Source organism: Pleurodeles waltl, chromosome 4_2 (assembly GCF_031143425.1).
Source record: "Pleurodeles waltl isolate 20211129_DDA chromosome 4_2, aPleWal1.hap1.20221129, whole genome shotgun sequence".
Taxonomy (NCBI): Eukaryota; Metazoa; Chordata; class Amphibia; order Caudata; family Salamandridae; genus Pleurodeles; species Pleurodeles waltl.
Window position 1 is genome coordinate 147,906,632 of NC_090443.1, and position 19,752 is coordinate 147,926,383.

The 19,752-nt window shown below is 48.2% G+C and overlaps 1 protein-coding gene across 4 annotated transcripts; it reads left to right on the forward strand.

Moving 5' to 3' along the window:
* Positions 1-1,946: 1,946 nt before the first annotated feature.
* On the forward strand, positions 1,947-18,269 carry HOXC11 (homeobox C11). 4 transcript variants are annotated; one of them, XR_011202673.1, is made up of 2 exons: positions 1,947-2,133; positions 17,613-17,750. XR_011202673.1 is itself a non-coding variant. In XM_069230990.1 (2 exons), the coding sequence occupies exons 1-2, from the start codon at positions 13,701-13,703 to the stop codon at positions 17,701-17,703; spliced, it is 720 nt and encodes a 239-aa protein (XP_069087091.1). In that variant the 5' UTR covers positions 13,206-13,700; the 3' UTR covers positions 17,704-17,840. The 4 variants fall into 4 exon arrangements, 2 of the variants coding, with proteins under 2 accessions (XP_069087091.1, XP_069087090.1); XR_011202674.1 differs by lacking the exon at positions 1,947-2,133 and adding an exon at positions 2,141-2,295; XM_069230990.1 differs by lacking the exon at positions 1,947-2,133 and adding an exon at positions 13,206-14,329 and having other exon boundaries at positions 17,613-17,840.
* Positions 18,270-19,752: the final 1,483 nt, after the last annotated feature.

Sequence of the window (19,752 nt, forward strand, 5' to 3'; positions counted from 1 at the left end):
GCAGAGGCCAAATGTGCACAATTTTAAATCAGTGCCAATTGATGTATACGATTTAAATCGTGAAGCAACAAACAAAATGCATCAGGCAATATTCACCAGCTGGTGGGCCCGAGAGGAGCGAAGAAGACGGCGCATAACCGTACTTTCTCTGCTTTATTATATCTATTGTTGTTTTGAATTGATTGTGACTGTTTTGTTTTGTTATCACTGCAGTCTGTGAAATAAAATAATAAGAATAAATGCGAAGAGCAGCATAAAACGGAATCGTACAGCTGCAAGTGTGCGGCGATATGTGTGTACTATAGGGGCAGCCAAACAGTCTCTGGGGGCATCTAACGTGGTCACTTTGCTGCTCAGCGTTTAGTTTCTTTTTGTGGGGGGGGGGGGGGGGGAGCGGGCGGTGGATCAGAGAGAGAGAGGGGTGAGGAAGACTGAGAGAGAAAGAGAGAGAGAGTTGGTGTGGAGGAATAATATTGTTAATGTGCACAGCACTTTATGGAGAGTAAACTTTCCAAATGTAAAGTGCCATTGTCTCTTTTTTCGTTTTTAGACTTTACAGTCTGACAACGGTGCGATATGTGTCCCAGGAACACGACCTGCGTACAGGAGTATCCTACCTAACAAACGCCCCCTACCTCGGCGACTGAGAGAGATGTTACTTTAAGGCGCTTAGCCTATTACTGTATTACTGGACATGCAGTTTGGCGCTTTCGGGGAGCTTTTCCTATATTCATCACACTTCGCTGAAAGTTCCTACACATATTTAGATGTGAATGCAGAGGTGCGCCACCTCTCTTGAAGTCTGAGATTGCGGATAAATGTGCAGTAGTATAGACGCTGGCAGTAATCACGGCTTCCAGGCGCATTGGTTCTACCAAGCGCCACGAGGCGTGCTTAGAAGTACGCGAAGCGTCTGTCCCCTAAGGTGCACCACAGAGAACTTCCTGGAAGCGCGTTTAGAGGTGTATGTGTAGAATATTTACCACCCTCGCCCCCTAAATGGATCTGTTTTGGGGATGGTTTGTGGCTGGTGTGATCTGGAAACGGGGCGCTCGCTCCGGGACGGACCACTCAGTGAGCTTTAATGGAAGCCGTCGCGGGCGTGCGCGAGCCTAACCTCACAATTGTGTGAACAAACGAGCGTGGATACAAATACATGTCCTGCGAATGTTATGTCAGGGACTTCTATTGCCCTAATCCCGTGGGTGTGTACGTGCATACCTGTGTGTGCCAATCAGAGTGCGAATGTGCGTGTATTTGTACTCCCTCATATTGTCTCTCATTGGCGGGTACACATTCACATGCCTGGGGGTGTCCCGTGTGCACACAAAGTTCAATAACTATACTTTCATAACTACCATCTCAATGATGAACTCACGCACGGGTGGCTGTATCTTTAGGCAGAGCTCTGTGCACTTTTCTGTGTATTTAAATTTGCGCATTATGGAGTGTGCATGTGTGTCTGTGTGCACCACAAAACACCTATTCGTATAAATGTGTTTAAGTTTAGAGAAATGAAATTGGCGGGCAATTTTCTGGCCCTTTAATGGGTCTGGAACTGCGCGCGATGCACTTTTTTATTGCCAAATCCTAAAGATTGAGTGCCTCGGAAGTTTATGGTTCTGTTCTCAGTCCCACTTAATCCCTAACTACAAATTCCAGTGGCCCTTTCCTCTCTGGAATCAGACCGGATATGGCGAGCGAGGCCACCCCTGAAGCGCTCTGCCCGCAGCCCCCGAAAGGGAAGACAAGGGAGAGAAAGAGGGCAGCCGGGAGGGGCTTTATTGGGGCCCACCCGCCGGGGGTCCGGCGGCGGGGCTGCCTGGACGCAGTTAATGGCCTTGGCTGGGGAGGGCTCAGCCTTCTGCCCGGAGCAGATGTTTACAGCTGTCTGTCTGGGTGGGCGGGAGCCCCTTCCGCAAAGTGAAGGTCAAGGTAGGTCCTACCATCTTTGTCAAAGTGCGGCTCCTCGGGCCCTGCCTCACATGAAGGTGCCAGGGGCGGGTACCCTGGCCCGGGCATATCATCTCCCATTCGGCTTTATTTTGCGGGGGAAGGAACGCGTCAGATTGTTTTGCTGACAGTCCGGAGGAGTCAGGAGGGAGCAGATCCTACGAGACAGTATCACAGGCGGTAAGGAGGACGGGAGGGCGGAGAAGGGATTCCGGCGCAGACTTCAAACGGCCATTCTTTCGACTAGGAGCAAACAGCGCGTCTGACTGCAGAGAAAATACCGCTTCCTAAACCTAAGCCCAGGGGGCCGCTTCTTCGAGCAAAGCCGCCGGTGTCCCGCTGGTAAGAAGCCAGGTGCCAGGGAGGGAGGGGCGCCTAGAGGTGCGCACGGTGCATGCGGGCACGGGCTCCGGGAGGGCGGGGAGCGGGGCCTCGACCCCCGGGGCATCCACGGCGCGGGCTGGGGCAGGGAGAAGCCCTCGCTGCCGGAAGCTGGCGCACTGGGTGTCCAGGGTGGGTGGGTACATCCCGGGCTCTGGGTCCCCTTTGTATTAAATGTGAGGTTCACGGTGGGCTGGCACGCTCGTACATACCCGCTGCGGGGGCGGAGAAAGGGGTCATTTCTACCCCCTGCTAAAGAAACTGTGCGCCAGCGGATAGGGCTGCCTTTTTAGGTTGTCTTTATATTTCCATAGAAATGCGTCATTGTAGCCGGGTTGTTGCTTGTCTTGTGAGGTTATTGCAGCAGCACAGGCTGGGGCGAAGAAACCGGGGGCTGCATTGAAATGGTTCTGCGTTGGGCCTGGGATGAGTTGTCTCGGTAGCATTGTGACCTTATTTATTATCCTGGCGCTTTCCGGGATCAGGGAGGACAAGCAGCCGCCAGGGCCTGCGCGCGGGGCTTTTTAACTATAAACACTGGGAAAACACTCAACACTGGAAGGCACAGACTGGGCAGACTTGGGATCTGGAGTATTATATTAGTTATATGTAAATAAATCAACTTTCATTCGGTACCGAGCAGCGATGAGTTAACCGTCATTGGCATGATTAAAAACTCTGTATTGGTGGATATTTTCAGAGGACGGGGCAGTGGGCAGCGCGGCGTTGGTAGACTTGAACCTCAGTCCCTGCGCCAGACTTTGAAGGGGAGGGGTTCGCCGGGCCTACAAGGCCAAGTCCGCCTGCTTGACTGCTACAACTTGGGGACTTCAGACTTACATATGTGCGACTCAAACGGTGTGTGTACAACAGGAAAGTTATCATTGCTATGTATCGTTTATTGTAATACATGTCTCCTAAAATACTAATATAAAAAAAAAAGTAAAATAGCTGGCTTTCGTACGAAGCAGATCAAAATATTTCCTTCAACATTCCTCTTAGGCTAAGAAAGCAGTGTGATTATTATTTTTATGCTACATCAGCATGACCTGTGTACGAACGTACACTGCAGGTCGTGTAGAGCGCTGTAAAGCCTGGGCGCGCGGGCCACTTCCGGTTTCTATGCTTCTAGCCACAAGAAAAAAAGGCGATGCTCTGCACATCTGGGGGTACTCCGCCCCCTCGTGTTACAGAAGAAGTTTGCGTTTATGTCAAAAATGAGGGCGCAGCTCCTCAGAATGTCAACCACAAGCGTGGAGGGAGGGACGGTGTCCAGTCCCACCAGATACGGGTTTTTTTGTGCCCAGAGACCTACTCCATATGAGAACCGCTGCTTTTCGTCCCCCAGGGTTCTGCTAGGGTCCGTCCCCCTCCAGTGACGGCCTCTGCACCGCCTCGAAGGCCGGTCAAGGAAACGGGTTGAAAGGAGCTGCCACGGTGAAGCAGCTGGGAAGGAATAGGTGCAGGAAGGAGGGATGTGGGCCTGGTCCACACAGGCGATCACACACCTGCGCACGCACTCGGGTACATAGCGCTGCACACGTTTATGGATAGATGTAGACGCGCACACACGCGCCATCTTTGTGCGATCCTGTAATGTGGAAGATAGATGTCACTTATGTGTGTCTGAATTTATAGAGGGGTAAATAAATACTCCGGTAAGCAATTGCAGGCACCTAGACTGATCTAAAGAAGGACGGACATAGCGGAAAACAAAGACCCCTAGACACAAGTAGACCACTCCTATGCACATACAGACACACAGACATATTGTATATGTATGCATACGTGTAAGTAGATAGCTGTAGACGCGAATGCACAAACACACGTGTGTATCTATCTATATGCGTGTGCCTATCCGCACACCTACTGGTAAATATTTGCGCGCGAGGGATGTATGTGAGAGGACCCGGAATGGGATGTATGGCAGACCTTCAATTCTAGCCAGAACGTCTTCGAGGAAGGTGTGGTTGCCAAGCCACGGAATATTTACACGCGGAAGACACTTAAGAAGGGGTTACGGGTTAATTACTCCAATTTCCTGGAAGGATTTGCAAAAGGGAGGAGTAGTTTGCTTTAATCACAGCCCGGTAAGGTAAGTAGGCGCGAAGGCACCTCCGATCTGTAGCAGCCGGGCCCAGCGGCTGGGTAGAGGCTTGTCTGCACACCCCGTCCGCACCGCGCCGAGTCCAGGCCAGGGCTTCACGTGCCAGCCACGATCTGTGGCAGAAAAACCACTGAAAGGGCAGACAGGAGGCAGCCGAGGGAAGAGCCGGCCGGACGGACAGACACACGGACAGTAGGACAGAGGAAGCTCTGCCCCTGAACTCAAGGGAGGGTGAGGTGAGCACACAGGGGGACACTGCGGAGGGGCGATGAGACGGGACAGAGTTTGTCTCTGGTCTCCCGCTCTCTGGGTGTCTGCCGCCCTCTCTTCCGGTCACTCCACGCTGACATCTGCCAGTCGCAGATCTCCCTCCATTATTTGCAGAGCTCACCGGCCTCTCGGGCAGAGAAAGTGAGCCGCCGTATCCTTAACACCGCACAGGGGATGGTTAAATATTTGAAACCCCCTTTGGTTGGAAGCTCTGGCGTGTGGCTTACAGTTTCATATCATGGTTTATGATGGACAGTTCGATAATGTCCTGGATAAACTGCATAAACACGGACAATGAGCTTTTACCCCAGTAAGCAAGGTAGGCCTTGTAGACCTGGTGTACACCCCAGTTGTTAGTCCGAAAAGCGAAATCCACGACATGTTTAGAGCTGGGATTCCCATGTTAACATTTGAAAAAGCAATGCGTGTTTTTAAACAGCCTATAAAAAGTTAATTCGCTCTTGAAAACCCAGCCTCCAATAAAACGCGTCTGTAAAAAGCCACGAACAACTTAGCTGGGGGATGCGGCGGAGAACGAAAACATCTCAAGGCGCTGTGTCTACTGGAAACACTTTACGAGTTCAGCGCCTGATCATTATTAGTGTTCTGAGTTATTATTAATGGACACTCGCGCCTATTAACCCAGTAATCTTCATCTACAGAAGAGGCCCTGGCCGCTCCCATCCATTTAATTCCCAATTTATTTTATTAAAACACATGCCAGCAACGCAACACCATAAAAACAGACTCCATTTCGAAAAAGAAAATTCGTTCATTTTGATCTCGTGTAGACGTGAATTGACAGGGTCACTCGATAGCACAAACCCTGAAAGCAACAGGTTAAGCTGCCGCAGTTTTTCCACTTGCACTGTGCACAGGGACCCCCATACTTTAATAAAAGCTGCCCTTCTCGTAGCATTATTTGTTGTGAGTCGTGCGCAGGGGCGCAGACGGTGCCCACGCACTGCCCGCTGCCCATGTGGCTGCCCGCCATGAACCATGGCGCCTTGCCCTCCACTGAAGCCATGTGTCTTGCCCCCGGATTCCACGTGCCCGTTGCCCCCCTCCTTACCTTGGCTAGCTTGCACCCTGCACTGTATTTTGGAACGGGCTGGCCCTCGTCCGAGTAGAGCCATTTGAGGGCTGTAATTTCCTCTTCGGATCCGATTTGCGGCCGCAGTGATAAGAGGCGGACCGCGCTGTCCTCCACGCACCGCGCGAACTCATCTCCTAGCGCCTGCTGGCATCTTCTCAGGCACCAGCGCCCCGAGGGCTGAGGGAGGGTTGGGGTGACACCGACACCAAGGCGCAGGCTGTCTTTAGGGGGCGGCCTTTCAGGTGTTCGCTTGGAGTACAAGGGGAAAAATAATCCAAGGGGTGAATACATATACAGAGGTTAAAACCCTGTTGATAAATATGTTTTACTATATCTGGACACGTATTATCAACGTCAGCATTGCATTGCTTAACAATTAAGTAATTGGCTATGGAAACGGAGCGTATGTCAGAAGTGTTCGCTGAAAGTGAAGTCAGATTAGATAGATAGATAGATAGATAGATAGATAGATAGATAGATAGATAGATAGATAGATAGATAGATAGATAGATAGATAGATAGATTATTCGTTCACACTACATTTTGCACTTGCATCAGCGAGATGGGCGGTATTTCTGAAGGTGTTCCTGTGCCTTTGGTTTCTTGAAATCCTCTAATTCGTAAACGAACAGAAGTGGATGTGACCCAGGGCTGGCTCTCGGCTCCAGAGCTTGCGAGTGGGCAGAGGAGTAAGTCGTTATATGTCTTATCGCTGTGGCGAAAAGATCACATTCAAGTTCATGGCTGCAGTACAGCCAAAGTGGCGCGAGAAAACCGCTTCTTACCCCCCCAGATCCATCTTACGGGACACCCGGGCACGAGGCTCAGGAGGCCGCTTCCGCTTCCGTCTGATTTCAGCTGACTGCCGAGTTCAAGCCCAGCATCCTGCTCTGGTTAATGCCTTTCTTCAAACATGCACACAGGGAACACGGCTGCAGCCTCCGGTTTACATACAGGTGCGCAGACCGTCATGCTTTGTTTGTGAGCATTGCCGAGGGAGGAGAGGGGCTTTATATCCCACTGAAGGCTCTACCTTATGGCTGCCCCGACCCCCGAATGGTCATACTTGGCGTGTTACATGCATGTTGTGCCGTGGGACGCGTCTATGTGTGCGTGTGTGTATATATATATATATATTCATACATATATATAAAGCTATCTATATTATATATGTGTATATATACACATATATAATATAGATAGCTAGAGAGGGAGGAGAGAGAAACAACACGTCATTTGAAACAAGTGTACTATTAAACAATAAACAAGCTGTCACTCATTTGTGATCATTGTACAATGGTCAAAATTCAGCACTGTGTAACCCTCTTTAGAAAACAAAAATACTGTTTTTTTTATTGCCATTGTTGCGTTGATGACGTGCTGGGCATCGTTACATCCTGGAGGCTTTGTGAAAATGCCCACCCCCAACAAGGGTTAAAAAAATGTGTAATCCATAACGCACAGCATACATGCCTTGTGTTCTACATCAACCAACATACAGAGTGAACCCTCTATTCATGTGTGAACAAGCGCATGTCTTTGGTTGACACAGAAACAGAGTACTACGGTATTTGTAAATATCAGTACTTCTCCCAGAGGACCGGCCTCGCCCGCAGCAGGAGGCAGAGCCGCACAGGCTTCCTGAAGCAGAGCATCACCGGCTTGTTTACCTCTAAAACAAGGTATCAACATTGGGTAATGAGCCACTCATTAGGGCAGCATGTGATCACCGACAGCTGGTGTTTGCAGGGATTCCCTACGAGCCTGCCCCACCCTCATTTCATTAAGCTCCTAGTCGAATGTAGGTCCTCTGTCTGCTATGGGATTGGCTGGGGTCATTTCTGTTTGGAGGGTCAGCTACTGGAAGGCAATCTTCGGGAGTGTGAGTGGCCCGTTCACGCTGAGCGTGGGCTAAAAACACCAGCCTGACAGTCCATATAGTGATATCTGGCAACAGTAACATCGAGGCAATGTTAGTACCGAAACTAGACGAATTTAGAAATAGAAATCTAAGAAGGGCGCTGTGTGCGAGAGCGCGCCTGTGAGCAATACTCTAGGAGTACGCCTGGGCGATTGAAATTTTGAGATTATGGGGCCACCACGTTTTCTAAATAATTATGGATTTGTCACACTTGCAAAATAACCACTGAAATGAAGCATATCCTGGAGATGTTATCTAAAAAATAGTTTCCAGCTAAAAGATATGAAAAGTTACTAAAAACACGAAACACCTGTCCAGGCGCCCCAGGGGGTCGGCGAGGCACCTTTCTGTTGTTTGCTGCTGTGTTTGGTGTTAGACCGATCCTAATGGGGTAGCGACGTTCTCCAGATCTCGTTACTCTGTGTAAAACCGACTGAATGAGGTATGATCAAATGTGCCGTTTTCTAACGCATAATTTGTCTTTTCTTGCCCTGTTGCATAATCTGGTCCTTCCCTGCCCGCATAATTCTAGTGGCCCTTTTTATGCGAGAGATTGGATGTGTGAAAGTGTGTATGTTAGAGTGTACACGGGAAGGAATGCGTGTGAATGTGTATGTGTGGGGTTGGGTGAGAGAGATGATATGGGACAAGCGTGTTATTTTAATGCATGAGAGTGAACAGTACCCCGTGCATAAACGAGTGAGTTTACGTATGACCGTGTAGAGGGTACCGGCATGTCTACGTGCCTGGGCGTGGTAGTGTGTGTGTGAGGAAGTCTGTGACTGAGAATGTGTGTTTATGTGTGCGTATATGTGTGTCATATAGTGTCTGTAGGGAGAGAATCAGATAATGTGTATATGTGCAGACACATATGTGCATATATGTGTCTGCATGACAGAGACACCTTCCTCATTGTGATGTCATTAGAGAGATGGTTTTTCTCTGAACATGGCATAGTCTACACGTGTGTGCGAACGAGTACATTAGAACGTGCGTGAGAGAGAATGCGAGCCTGTGCGCGTGCGTAGATAGCGCTCTGAGTCTCTTAGAGTTTATATGTATTTCTGAGCAGTCTATCAGTATACCGAGAGCAAATCACACTGAGACAAACTGCACTCAAGTTGCTTTGTGCCAAATATGGCTTTCAAAACTGCGGCCGGCGTAATATTTTTCACTTATATAGGACCAGCATGAACGTTTAGTTGTTTCAGTTCTTTAAATATTTAATTGAATATTGTTAGCAGTAGATTTAGTCCGTGCTTACGAATGACCGACACTCATTACCGCGCATCGGAAAAAGGGAACTCTCGTCACATCTCATACTCATGGGCGTAGTGGAGAAGATGCTTCAACATTAGAGACACAGTTGCTACAGTATATTCGTGCATATATATTTATATCATTGAATATATATATATATATATATATATATATATATATATATATATATATATATATATATATATATATATATATATAAATAAACATATTACTTATTGTTTGAAGTAACCCCAGTCAGATAATACACCTTGCAAGATACACAAAATCTGTCTTCTTCATGCACACACGCAATGCGGGAGCGCACCAGAATAGGCAATATTAAAAGTTTACAATTACATCCGTTCTTATTTGCAGTTATCAGATAGTTGGTTAGTTAGATAGATAGATAGATTTGTTTATGGTGTGCGCGCCCCTTGACAAAGGTGCAACATGCCGGTGCATACACGTGAATGCATTAAGCAATGTATGTGTGTGTGTGTTTGTGTGTTTGCGCGCTCAGATAAAGAAGAAGGTCCCTTTCAAATAATCACACTAAACAATTACTTTCCGGCGAAGGACACTCGTAGACCCCCTCTCTCCTGGCGCGTGCTTTTCCGTCCACGCACATGCCTGCGGGTAATGACCTTTTATTGTTGTATATGGTAAAATCTTTCCTAGCCAGTAGCCGGCCTTTCGGATTACACCGCATGGTGACTATGGCATGATGGCTTGAAGGTACTAACCCGGCGCGGCTGCACCTTCTCATGCGACCAGGCCCCCTCCACACACAAACACCCTGTCTGCGCCCCACTCTCAGCTCGCTGGGCACCAATCCTGCGAACATGGCAACTGTCGTTAAAAGTGGATTTTACAAGCACTGTCTGAGAACATTCCCGGCGTGATAAAGGCACTTGTTTTTATTTCTGTCTTTCCTGCGCCCTTTACCCCAAATAGCAATTTAATGTACAATACTACTTGGCAAAACGTTTGGGTTTGTTTGCTGAAAACCTTGCATGTAACTTCCTTGGGGTGCTTTGCCTGCCCGATGTTGCTGTCTTCTAAAAGGATTCTCTGGCTCGCCCTTCTTGCATTCTTTCTATTCAGCCAAAAGGAATGGGGGCCACAGACAGATTTCCGACTTTTATGACGGTCAAGGAATTCCCTTTAGTGGTCAAATTCAAGGGCTCGCGCCCCCAGATGCTGGTTCTTTTAGAGCAGGAAGCCGGGAAATTGTGTCTTTGGTGAAAAGCGACAACGAGCACCAGCAGGAGCGTCTTCAGACTAATCTAGGCAGTCTCCAAGATTAAACCACAGTAGCAGACGCCGATCATGCACATGTACACAGACATGGACTGCTAGACATGTCTGCGCGTTAAGTGCATTGAAGACAATGCAGGTGCTTGGGGTCACTGCTCAGAATGCCTCTCCACCTTACGTTGTGGATGTTAAGGGGCACGCGCCATCCTGACAGGAGTACGGCATGTGCGCGCGTGCATGCGTGCATGTGTGTTTCCATGCGTGTGTGCGTGTGAGAGAGAGAGGACAGATAGACACAGACAGACCCAGACTGAAAGCACATACAGACAGTTTGAGACAGGCCAGTGTGTTTCTGCAAAGGATACCACAGGAAAGCTGCACACTGGGCCCCTGGGTTGGACTGGACCGGATGTCACCCAGAGCCCAACCCCGGCAGCGCAGGAGCACGCAGGTCCCTGGCCCCCTTCATGGGTCTGCTTCATGTGTATGTTGCTCGCTCACTCTCGCCTGCCTCTAGTCGCTGGGAGTGAAGTGGAGAAAGAAATAATGACACCCATAAACAGCTTAAGGTTATTAGTTTGTAGGTGGGATTAATATTGGCCCATAAAATGGCAAGTAAAAGGACTAGTGTGGCATTTTAATTAAAGCGTTGTCGTCCGTGCTGCGAACGATGCTGTGCTCGTAAAAGCAACAAATTGAAAAAGTCTAGGAAACTTGTACACACAAACACGCACCACACGCACAAACACAGGCACAAGCACAGACCCACGCACAGACACAGACACACGGCAGAAAGGTAGCCCGAAGGCAAGAAGGCAGAGAGTGAGACTTAAAGAAACAAGGGGACAGTGGTGTAAATGATTTGGCACTTACATTTCTTGCACTTTTTGTGACATTGGGACTAGTTTGTCAATAATGAAGGGCTGGTGTTTTACACAGGAATACTGTGAGTGAAGGAAGCAAGGACATGAGAGCAGCCCAGGCTGCTGTGGAGGGGGTTGGAATGGGCCGCGGGCTGTGAAACCCTCATGTTTGCCGCAGGATGTGTGGTAAATACGTTGGATTCCAGCCATAAAGTTAGTAACATTTCCAGCCCTGTGTGTGGACTCCTCTCTCTCTCTCTCTCTCTCTCTCTCTCTCACACACACTCGCACTCTCTCTCTCTCTCGCTCTCTCTCTCTCTCTCTCTCTCTATATATATATATATATATATATATATATATATATATATATATATATAAATAAATAATTATTATATATATATATACATATATGTATATATATATGTGTATATATATATATATATGTGTGTATATATATATATATATATATATATATATATATATATATATATATATATTTGTATGTGTGTGTGTGTTTCATACTGTTTTGCGTCTCCAAGCAAAGCAAGGGAAAACCAAAGATCCTGGAAACACAGCAGTACTTCCCCTAATTCACGAATAAGATGCAATTTACGCAGAGAATAGTTCTTTTAATCCGATCCGTTTACAAACTTATCGTTGGGACAGAATGTATGTGTTTTTTAAGTAAACGATTCTCAGTTTTTTCCCAGGTAAAGAACGTCGGGTATTGTTTCCCATAGTATTACGAACGAAGACGAAGGAAAACAGCATTTTCTTGCGATGGCCTTTGTGGACAGTTGGTGTGGTCTGAAGGCCGCTTCAACATTTCTATATGTTTTAAAAGTGCTGTCAGGTCGCAGGTTACCTACCTTAATTTATTTTTGCGATTGCGTGCTGTGTCTGGCGTCCTGGTGTGGCTCGGGGGCCGTTAGGTATAAATCGGGTTCATTTGAGCTATTGACTAATGAAAGCAGCATATTTCGTAAACGTCCCTTGAATATTTGCTGATAATAGAGTATTTGTAATTTGTATTCTTCCTTCCAAAATTAAGTGCATCTATAAAATAACAACAACTCGGACTTTGGTTTTAAAAACTAGAAAAAGTGGACTGGAGTGATATAGACACAAAACGTTTTCCCGTCACGTCAAAGGTAAACGTCAGAGATGCATGTAGGTTCGCGCGTGATGCTCCTCACAGTCTCACCTGGACGGGTATTTTTTCGACTGTAACCTTCCGCGTACAGTCAGGGAATAGACACCTGGCCGAGAGCCTGTGAGCTAGATCGATCTATCTATCTATCTATCTATCTATCTATCTATCTATCTATCTATCTATCTATCTATCTATCTCTCCCTATCTACCTATCCATCGACCTATTTAAAGATCAGTATATCTGTCTATTTATGAATGTGTCTATTGCGTGCACATCTATACCCAATTCGTCTGGCGTGCATGAGTGCAATAAAGTACAGATATCGCACACGAGAATAAAGACGAGTGAGCAGACAGATTGCTTTAATAACACTCTTTGATTCGGGGTTAGGGCTGCAGGTTGGCCGTGCCTCGAGTGGTCATTGATTGTTAATAAACTTTCCATTAACTATTCAATACTCCACTCAGGCAATGCCGGCTGGGAAGGGCAGCATTAAAGGGTGGCTTCGCATGTTTATTAGACACTGGATTCATCGGCCTCCCCGGCCGCCTGGTCTCCACCAGAAATCCGATATTCAGAGCTTTTCCGGGAGCTGGGGATGAGCAAGGCTGGTGGAAGTTTGAAAGTTTGGAAAACTTTATGGTCCCCGTTGCCCCAATATCCCGATGCTCCATGAAAGAAGAATATTCCTCAGCGCCCAGTGCCTCTCTGATTTACTCACCTCGGACAAGCAGGAGCCCCCGAAAGGGCGTGTAAAACCGGGCCACTGGTTTCCCTTGATTGCCCCCCGGCGAGGAGCGCACCTTTCCCGTCTGGACGCGATGGTTGGCAGATGTGCAGGGGGCAGGGTGGAGGGGGGCCACCACAGCTGCCACCCACCTTAAAACGGGGGAAGCAGGCAGGGGCGCTTTCTAGGGTGCAGTGTGTGGGAGCTGGGGCTGGAAGAGGAACTGCACCCCTATCCAAGGACCCCGAGCTCCACTGGAAGGGGCCGATATCGAAGAAATCTAGAAAGCAGAAATAAAAAATCACAAACTTCTTGTCGTGCCAAGCCCTCCCCCTCCCCTCCCCCACCCACTCCGCCTCCCACCCTGGGCGCCGGGAGTGATTTTCTCTCGCTCGCTCCACACAAGGGGAGTGCCTACACCGGGAAGGAAGGGGGACCGAGCCCCCCGAATACAAATCTGCAATTGATTTTCATAATGTTTCTGCGGTGTTGGCAAACCAATCGCTTTTGCACCCGCTCCGGAGCTCACCTACGAGCACCCCTCCTCGCCACTAAGTGCTGCAACTGATATATGGCGATATCTACTGGGGCGTCACGTGCTCCCGGGGAGCGACTAAGACGGACAGCACGTCATCCAGCCTTCCCAAATTTTCCCCCCTCTGCAGATCGCCTCCAAAAACATCTATCTGTGGAGGCAGAAGCGGGAGAAAGATGTTTAACTCAGTGAACCTGAGCAACTTCTGCTCGCAGCCGCGCAAGGAGCGCAGCGCCGAGTACGGGGAGCGCAGCGGCCTCTACCTGCCCAGCTGCACCTACTATGTGCCCGAGTTCTCCGGCGTGCCCTCCTTCCTGCCCCAGGCCCCCTCCCGGCAGATCTCGTACCCCTACTCCACCGGGCTCCCGCAGCCGGGGCGGGAGGTGCCCTACGGCTTGGACCCGGGCAGCAAGTGGCACCCCCGGAGCGGCTACGCGCCCTGCTACCCGGCGGCCGAGGAGCTGCTGCCCCCCTCCGGCGTGGGCGAGGTGCTGCTGAAGAGCGAGGGGGTGTACGGCGCCCCGCACCACCCGCACCACCCGCACCACCACCACCACCCGCCCGGCGGCGCCTTCTACAAGAACAGCGTGCTGCCGCAGGGCTTCGACCGCTTCTTTGACAACGCCTACTGCGGGGGGCCGGACCCCCCGGCGGCGGACGAGGACTGCGCCCCCAAGGCCGCCGACCCCCCGCAGCCGGCCGCCGCCCCGGACCCGGAAGACGAGGAGGACCCCAGCAACCCCGGCTCCTCCGCCTCGCCCTCCCCTGCGCACAAGGACGGCAGCAAAGGCAGCGCCTCCAGTAGGTACAGCTATAAAGGGGGGAGCGGGGCTCGCAGAGGTTAAGAGCCCGGCCCCGCGCTTTGTCGCTCACATTTTATGTGCAGTTTTATAAGCATTCAAAGCAATTTTATTGTGCGCCAGAAAGAGCTTTCTTCCAGCCCGAGACAGTGTTTACGATGGCAGAAAAAAATCCTTGCGAGATGGGAAGAGGGACAAAGTGGAAATACTGCATCCCAGGGCATCACCCCCTCTCGTCCTTCTTTAAGGGCCTGTGAAATTCTTTGAAAAGCAACAGACCTGCGTGGCCAAAATGAGCTTTGATCGTGAACTTCCAGGCAGCATTTTTTTATTTGGGGTGCGTTTGATGGGATGCAGGAGAGCGAGGGCAGATCACTCAGTCTCCAGACCCCTCCCCTGCACCACACTCCTAAAATCCCAGCTCTCCCTTTGCGGAGCGGGCTGCTCTTGAACTCACACGTGTAGGTTTCCGTCTTAAAGCTCCCCTGTTCCAGAAGCGGGGCGCGCGGGGGTACGCCGGCCACTCGGCGCAAGCCAGCGTCTCGGCATCCGTGTGGCTTTATCCCATTGTACTGACAGACTGGAACCTTCACTATTATTATTATAATGATTTTCTAACTACCCCTTTATTTCCCCCCTTCCCACACCCCACGACAGCAGTTTATCACTTTGCCTTGAACGGCTGTGAGTTTTACCTTTCTAGCGCACAGAGGCGGCTTCTGACGCAAAGCCAATGTTCAATAGCGGACACAGGGTGCCACCTGCAGCCCATGAGCACGCCGTGCTGTTCAGTCAGCCTGGCTAGAGTCGAGTGGTCTTTCACTACACTGGAGCAGCTGTGAGATCATGTTCAGGGGTCATGTGTTCGAGATCATGTTCATGGGTCACGTGTTTGAGATCATGTTCATGGGTCATGTGTTTGAGATCATGTTCATGGGTCATGCGTTTCCGAGACCTGTCTGACACTTTACATACTACTGCCTTGGACGATGCCTCACATGGGAGACCCCCAGAGTCTGAAGCATCTTAGTCAGGGGGTGCCCTTGAACCTGGACACCGCGGGGCCCTCTGCAAAGGCGCGGGACCGCACACCCGGGGAAATCATGTCAACTTTAGGGACCTGTGACCCAAAACAGCCTTTCAGCAACGCTCTGCGATTTTTTTGTTCACGAGTTGTTTTTTAAATCCTGTTTAATTCCGTATCCTAGAAGGGGGTTAAAAAAAACTAGGCTCCTTCCACTTGGATACCTGGCATGTTTCAAGGCGCTTATGTCTGCTGCAGCCCAATGAGCAGGTCCTAAGACCTTAACCTTCCAGGACCTGTCTGATCAGCGGTCACGTTTCGGACCGTATGCGTGAGTGCACGCCTTCATCGTGACATTTCTTGGGTCGTGTAAAATCTCGTGCATGTGTCGGCAGACGAGGAGGTGTGACGTGACTGTGACTCCGGACTGATTAGACAGCATGCGAAAGGGTTAAAGGATTAGGACTTGGGAATAGGGTTACAGCATTTGTCCATTAGAAGCCAAAATACATTAGTAAAAGCGAAAGGCTTAATCGACTAATGCAAATATATATTTCAACAGACCCACACTATGCAGGACAGAAGATCACTGAAACACCCTTTATGGCACAGGCACACATCTACCTGTCTGTGTTTCCAAAAGCAGGTAACTGTGTATTTTATGTGTATGTGTCAGAGCATGTGCGTATACACGCAAACATGCGCTCATATTCCATTTTTTCCAAATAAACAAATACAATTTCTACAATGGCGCGTGTGTGTTCAGTTACAACATACATTGCTGCATGGTAGAAAGCGACAATTAGGTTCACAAACTTTACTGGAAACACACACAGGTGAGATATATAGCTAGATAGAGATAGATAGATAGATAGATAGATAGATAGATAGATAGATAGATAGATAGATAGATAGATAGATAGATAGATAGATAGATAGATAGATCCCCTCCCCACTGGGCGCATTTACACGAACTTAGGAGTGTAACGAGATCTTCGCAGAATATTTATTTTAAAAAATGAATAAAAGTACACGTCGTAGAGCAATGTTCTCCGTCAGTTTATTGTAACATTAAAAACTGAACATTAACATAATTAAAAGAAATAGCCATCACAAACAGAGAGCGCCCTGTACATATGGATTTGTACATTTTTCTGTGTTGACACACTGATCCACAAATACAAATGAGGCCGTGCTATGACAATCCGCACATTGTGCAGCCACTCTTTTACATTATTCATGTACATTTTTACAAGTTTACGATAGTAGAATGTGTACGCTGAGTGTAAGGGCGACACTAACTAAAGCAGACATATTAAGTACTACATCCCAAGTGATATTTCTTTTGTGTCTATCAAATGTCGATTTGTTTGTAAATTTATACATGTTCTAATACCCCGAATATCCCAGAGTAACAATTCATGACAATTGAGTCACACGATAAGCGTGACAGATAGATGTATTACAGACACATGGATTAGAATTCTGCAACACACACTCACATTATGTTAGATGCTGAAAATATATTTATGTTGTGTACACAGACGCACCGTGTGTTCGTGCTTCCTCCCTGCCTTATCGGTCGGCATAAGTGAAACCGTGTATTGTCCTTGATGCCGAAGACACAAAAATAAAATGAGATGTGTGGACGTTGATATCTAATAGCACAAATAAAGTGGATTTGAGGCCGCGTGTATTTACACAGACGCACACCTATTTTTACGCACATGGCTATTGCTCGGTTCTTCGATAAATGTGTGCTCGCCCCACTTTTATCAGCTAGACACACAGATTTCTATATTCAAAGATAGCGAGATAGAGCTGGTGCGGTATTCATACTAATAATATGTACAGTTACACTTTATTCTGTAGACCCACCAGCAGTCCGCCGTAGAAGAGAACGGGTGAGTGTGAGTAGCTGATTAGACGGATGTGTGTGGGGTGCCATGTGGGTGGGTCGTCGAGCACACGTGCGTTGAAGGGTGAGGGTGCGGTGGTCGGCCCCAGACGCACACACACGGCCACGGTTCTCCCCTGCTGCCGACGCCACGTTACACTCCCGCGTGTGGTGTGTTGTGGTGTGTGTCTGGGCTGCGGGCGCACATGGGTGATGTGATATTCGCGTGCACGGGTACATCTGCGACGAAGGACATGGGTGACAGGGCACAATGGACGCGCGTGCATTATGTGTACAATATTTTCAGTGAGTGTGAAGCGCACAAGCCGTGTTTCCGCTGCTCACGGTCTCTTCTCTTTCTTTGAAGGTGCCCCACGCACGAGGAAGAAGCGGTGTCCTTATTCCAAGTTCCAGATCAGAGAGCTGGAGCGAGAGTTTTTCTTCAATGTGTACATTAATAAGGAAAAGAGGCTCCAGCTTTCGCGGATGCTGAACCTCACTGACCGGCAAGTTAAAATTTGGTTTCAGAACAGGAGAATGAAAGAGAAAAAACTTAGCAGAGACCGCCTGCAGTATTTCTCGGGCAACCCTTTGTTGTGAAAACGGAGGTAATGGAACTGACCTGCTGCCACGACATCCCGCAGCCGGGGGGAGGGACCACTGAGTCAACCACTCAACCTCACGGGCTCGTCTCATCCAGCACTGCAGGCCTCATGTTTGGACAGGGTCGAGTACCTCAAGGACTTAAGGGGATATTTTATCTACACCTTGGCGAACTTTGATACACAAACTTTATATTTAACTCTAAGACTGCGAAACAGGACCATTCATTGCGTCACTCCGTTTTTGTTCGTTATGATCACAGTGGGGTATTATTATGGAAGATGTGGTATCGTGCAACCTGGAAGAATCATTGAAATAAAAAAAAAGTCAAAATGTTCCATTTTCTCTATTGAAGTAAATTACGTGTTACGCACAAACACACGCACACACTTACGTACATAAAATAAAATAAAACACAAAATATGCGTTTCCTGTTCTGAATATGCTGTTTATATGTTTGTGTGTGTACACACTTAAAACTTCCACGCTGGGGTACACACACATATTAAGCACACTAGCTCACGAAAGCAGGCATTGAAATAGACGCAAAGACATATATTTACTCTCTTGTTCGCGCTGGTTTCTGTTTTATTCTGCAAGATCGCTAAACATCCAAATTGCTATTGATTCCCTTGGCAAAAACAGAAAAAAAGAAGGGGGTGAAATGTTGTTTGTGCATATATATATATATATATATATATATATATATATATATATATATATATATACACACACACATTTAGATATATCCCAGACCTGTAACCTGTGCCTGTGCTTTGCGTGTGCGCCGGGCCTGTGAATTACAGCGCTGCACTGGAAAGTGTGATATTCGTTTGCAATCTTGTGCATATACTCGTGTGAGTTTCTGTATTCGCGTGGGTGTGTCAGCGGCGTTCCCTGTCTCTGCAGTTTCTAGGAGCCATGGACAGTGGTCTGGTGGTGCCAGTCCCGCGCCATGGTGCGCAAGAGTTGTGAATGTATTTCAGCCCATGTTCATATGTAAAAGAAACTGCGGCTGACATATTCCGCGCAGCGCACGCAGACTCACTGTGCGCAAACCCCTACTACAGGCCTAACTCTTCCCCAGAACACGGTTTTGCAACACTGCCAATGTCAAATTCAATGCATGTTTATATATCTTTTTTTTTTTGCCTGCACGGACCATTTTAACCACAGAATCCGCATTTTCTACTTATTTCAGTGGCCTTGCATTGTCTCCTCTGTGACACGCAATCTCCCAGTTTTCTAGGCGCAGCTATTTGATTTTTTCATGGGGCAATATTTTATTATAGCCATGAACCGCCCAGAAGCGCATAGGATGAATAACTGGCGCAACACCTTCCGGCGGAAGGAGGAAACCCGGAGAACATGAAAAAGGGAAAAATACACTCCGAGGAAATGAAGTGCGCTAAGTCGATGGTCGATTTCACGTCATTGTTAATGTGGTTTACGACACAAAGTGAACAGAAACAAAATTAAAATGTTAAAGAGGAATTCGGTGACTCAAACGTGTACTTTATGTAAACAATTCACAACACTGTTTCTATTGCTGGTGTTTTAGCAAACTGTTGGTTTGTGTATTCCTGTTATATTCTTGCTTAAAAAGTCATGCTAAAAAAGCTGAAACAATGTTCCCCTGATTGGCTGTTTGATGAAGTTGTGCCGGTTCCGATATTTTGCAAGTATTTTTTCCATCTCTATATCTCTTTGTTCTGACTGCAGAGACTAGAGCTGGGGAGACCCCAGCCCCCCGAGCGGAACGCGTGCTGTCGCCAAAAGAAGGAGTATTGAACAACATTAAAATCTGCTGACAGAGTGTTTTATTAAACTGTTAGGACTCGGTGTAAAACTATGAGCGCGATCTGCCCCCCCCCCCCCCCCACCCCCACCTTCCACCGCCCCCC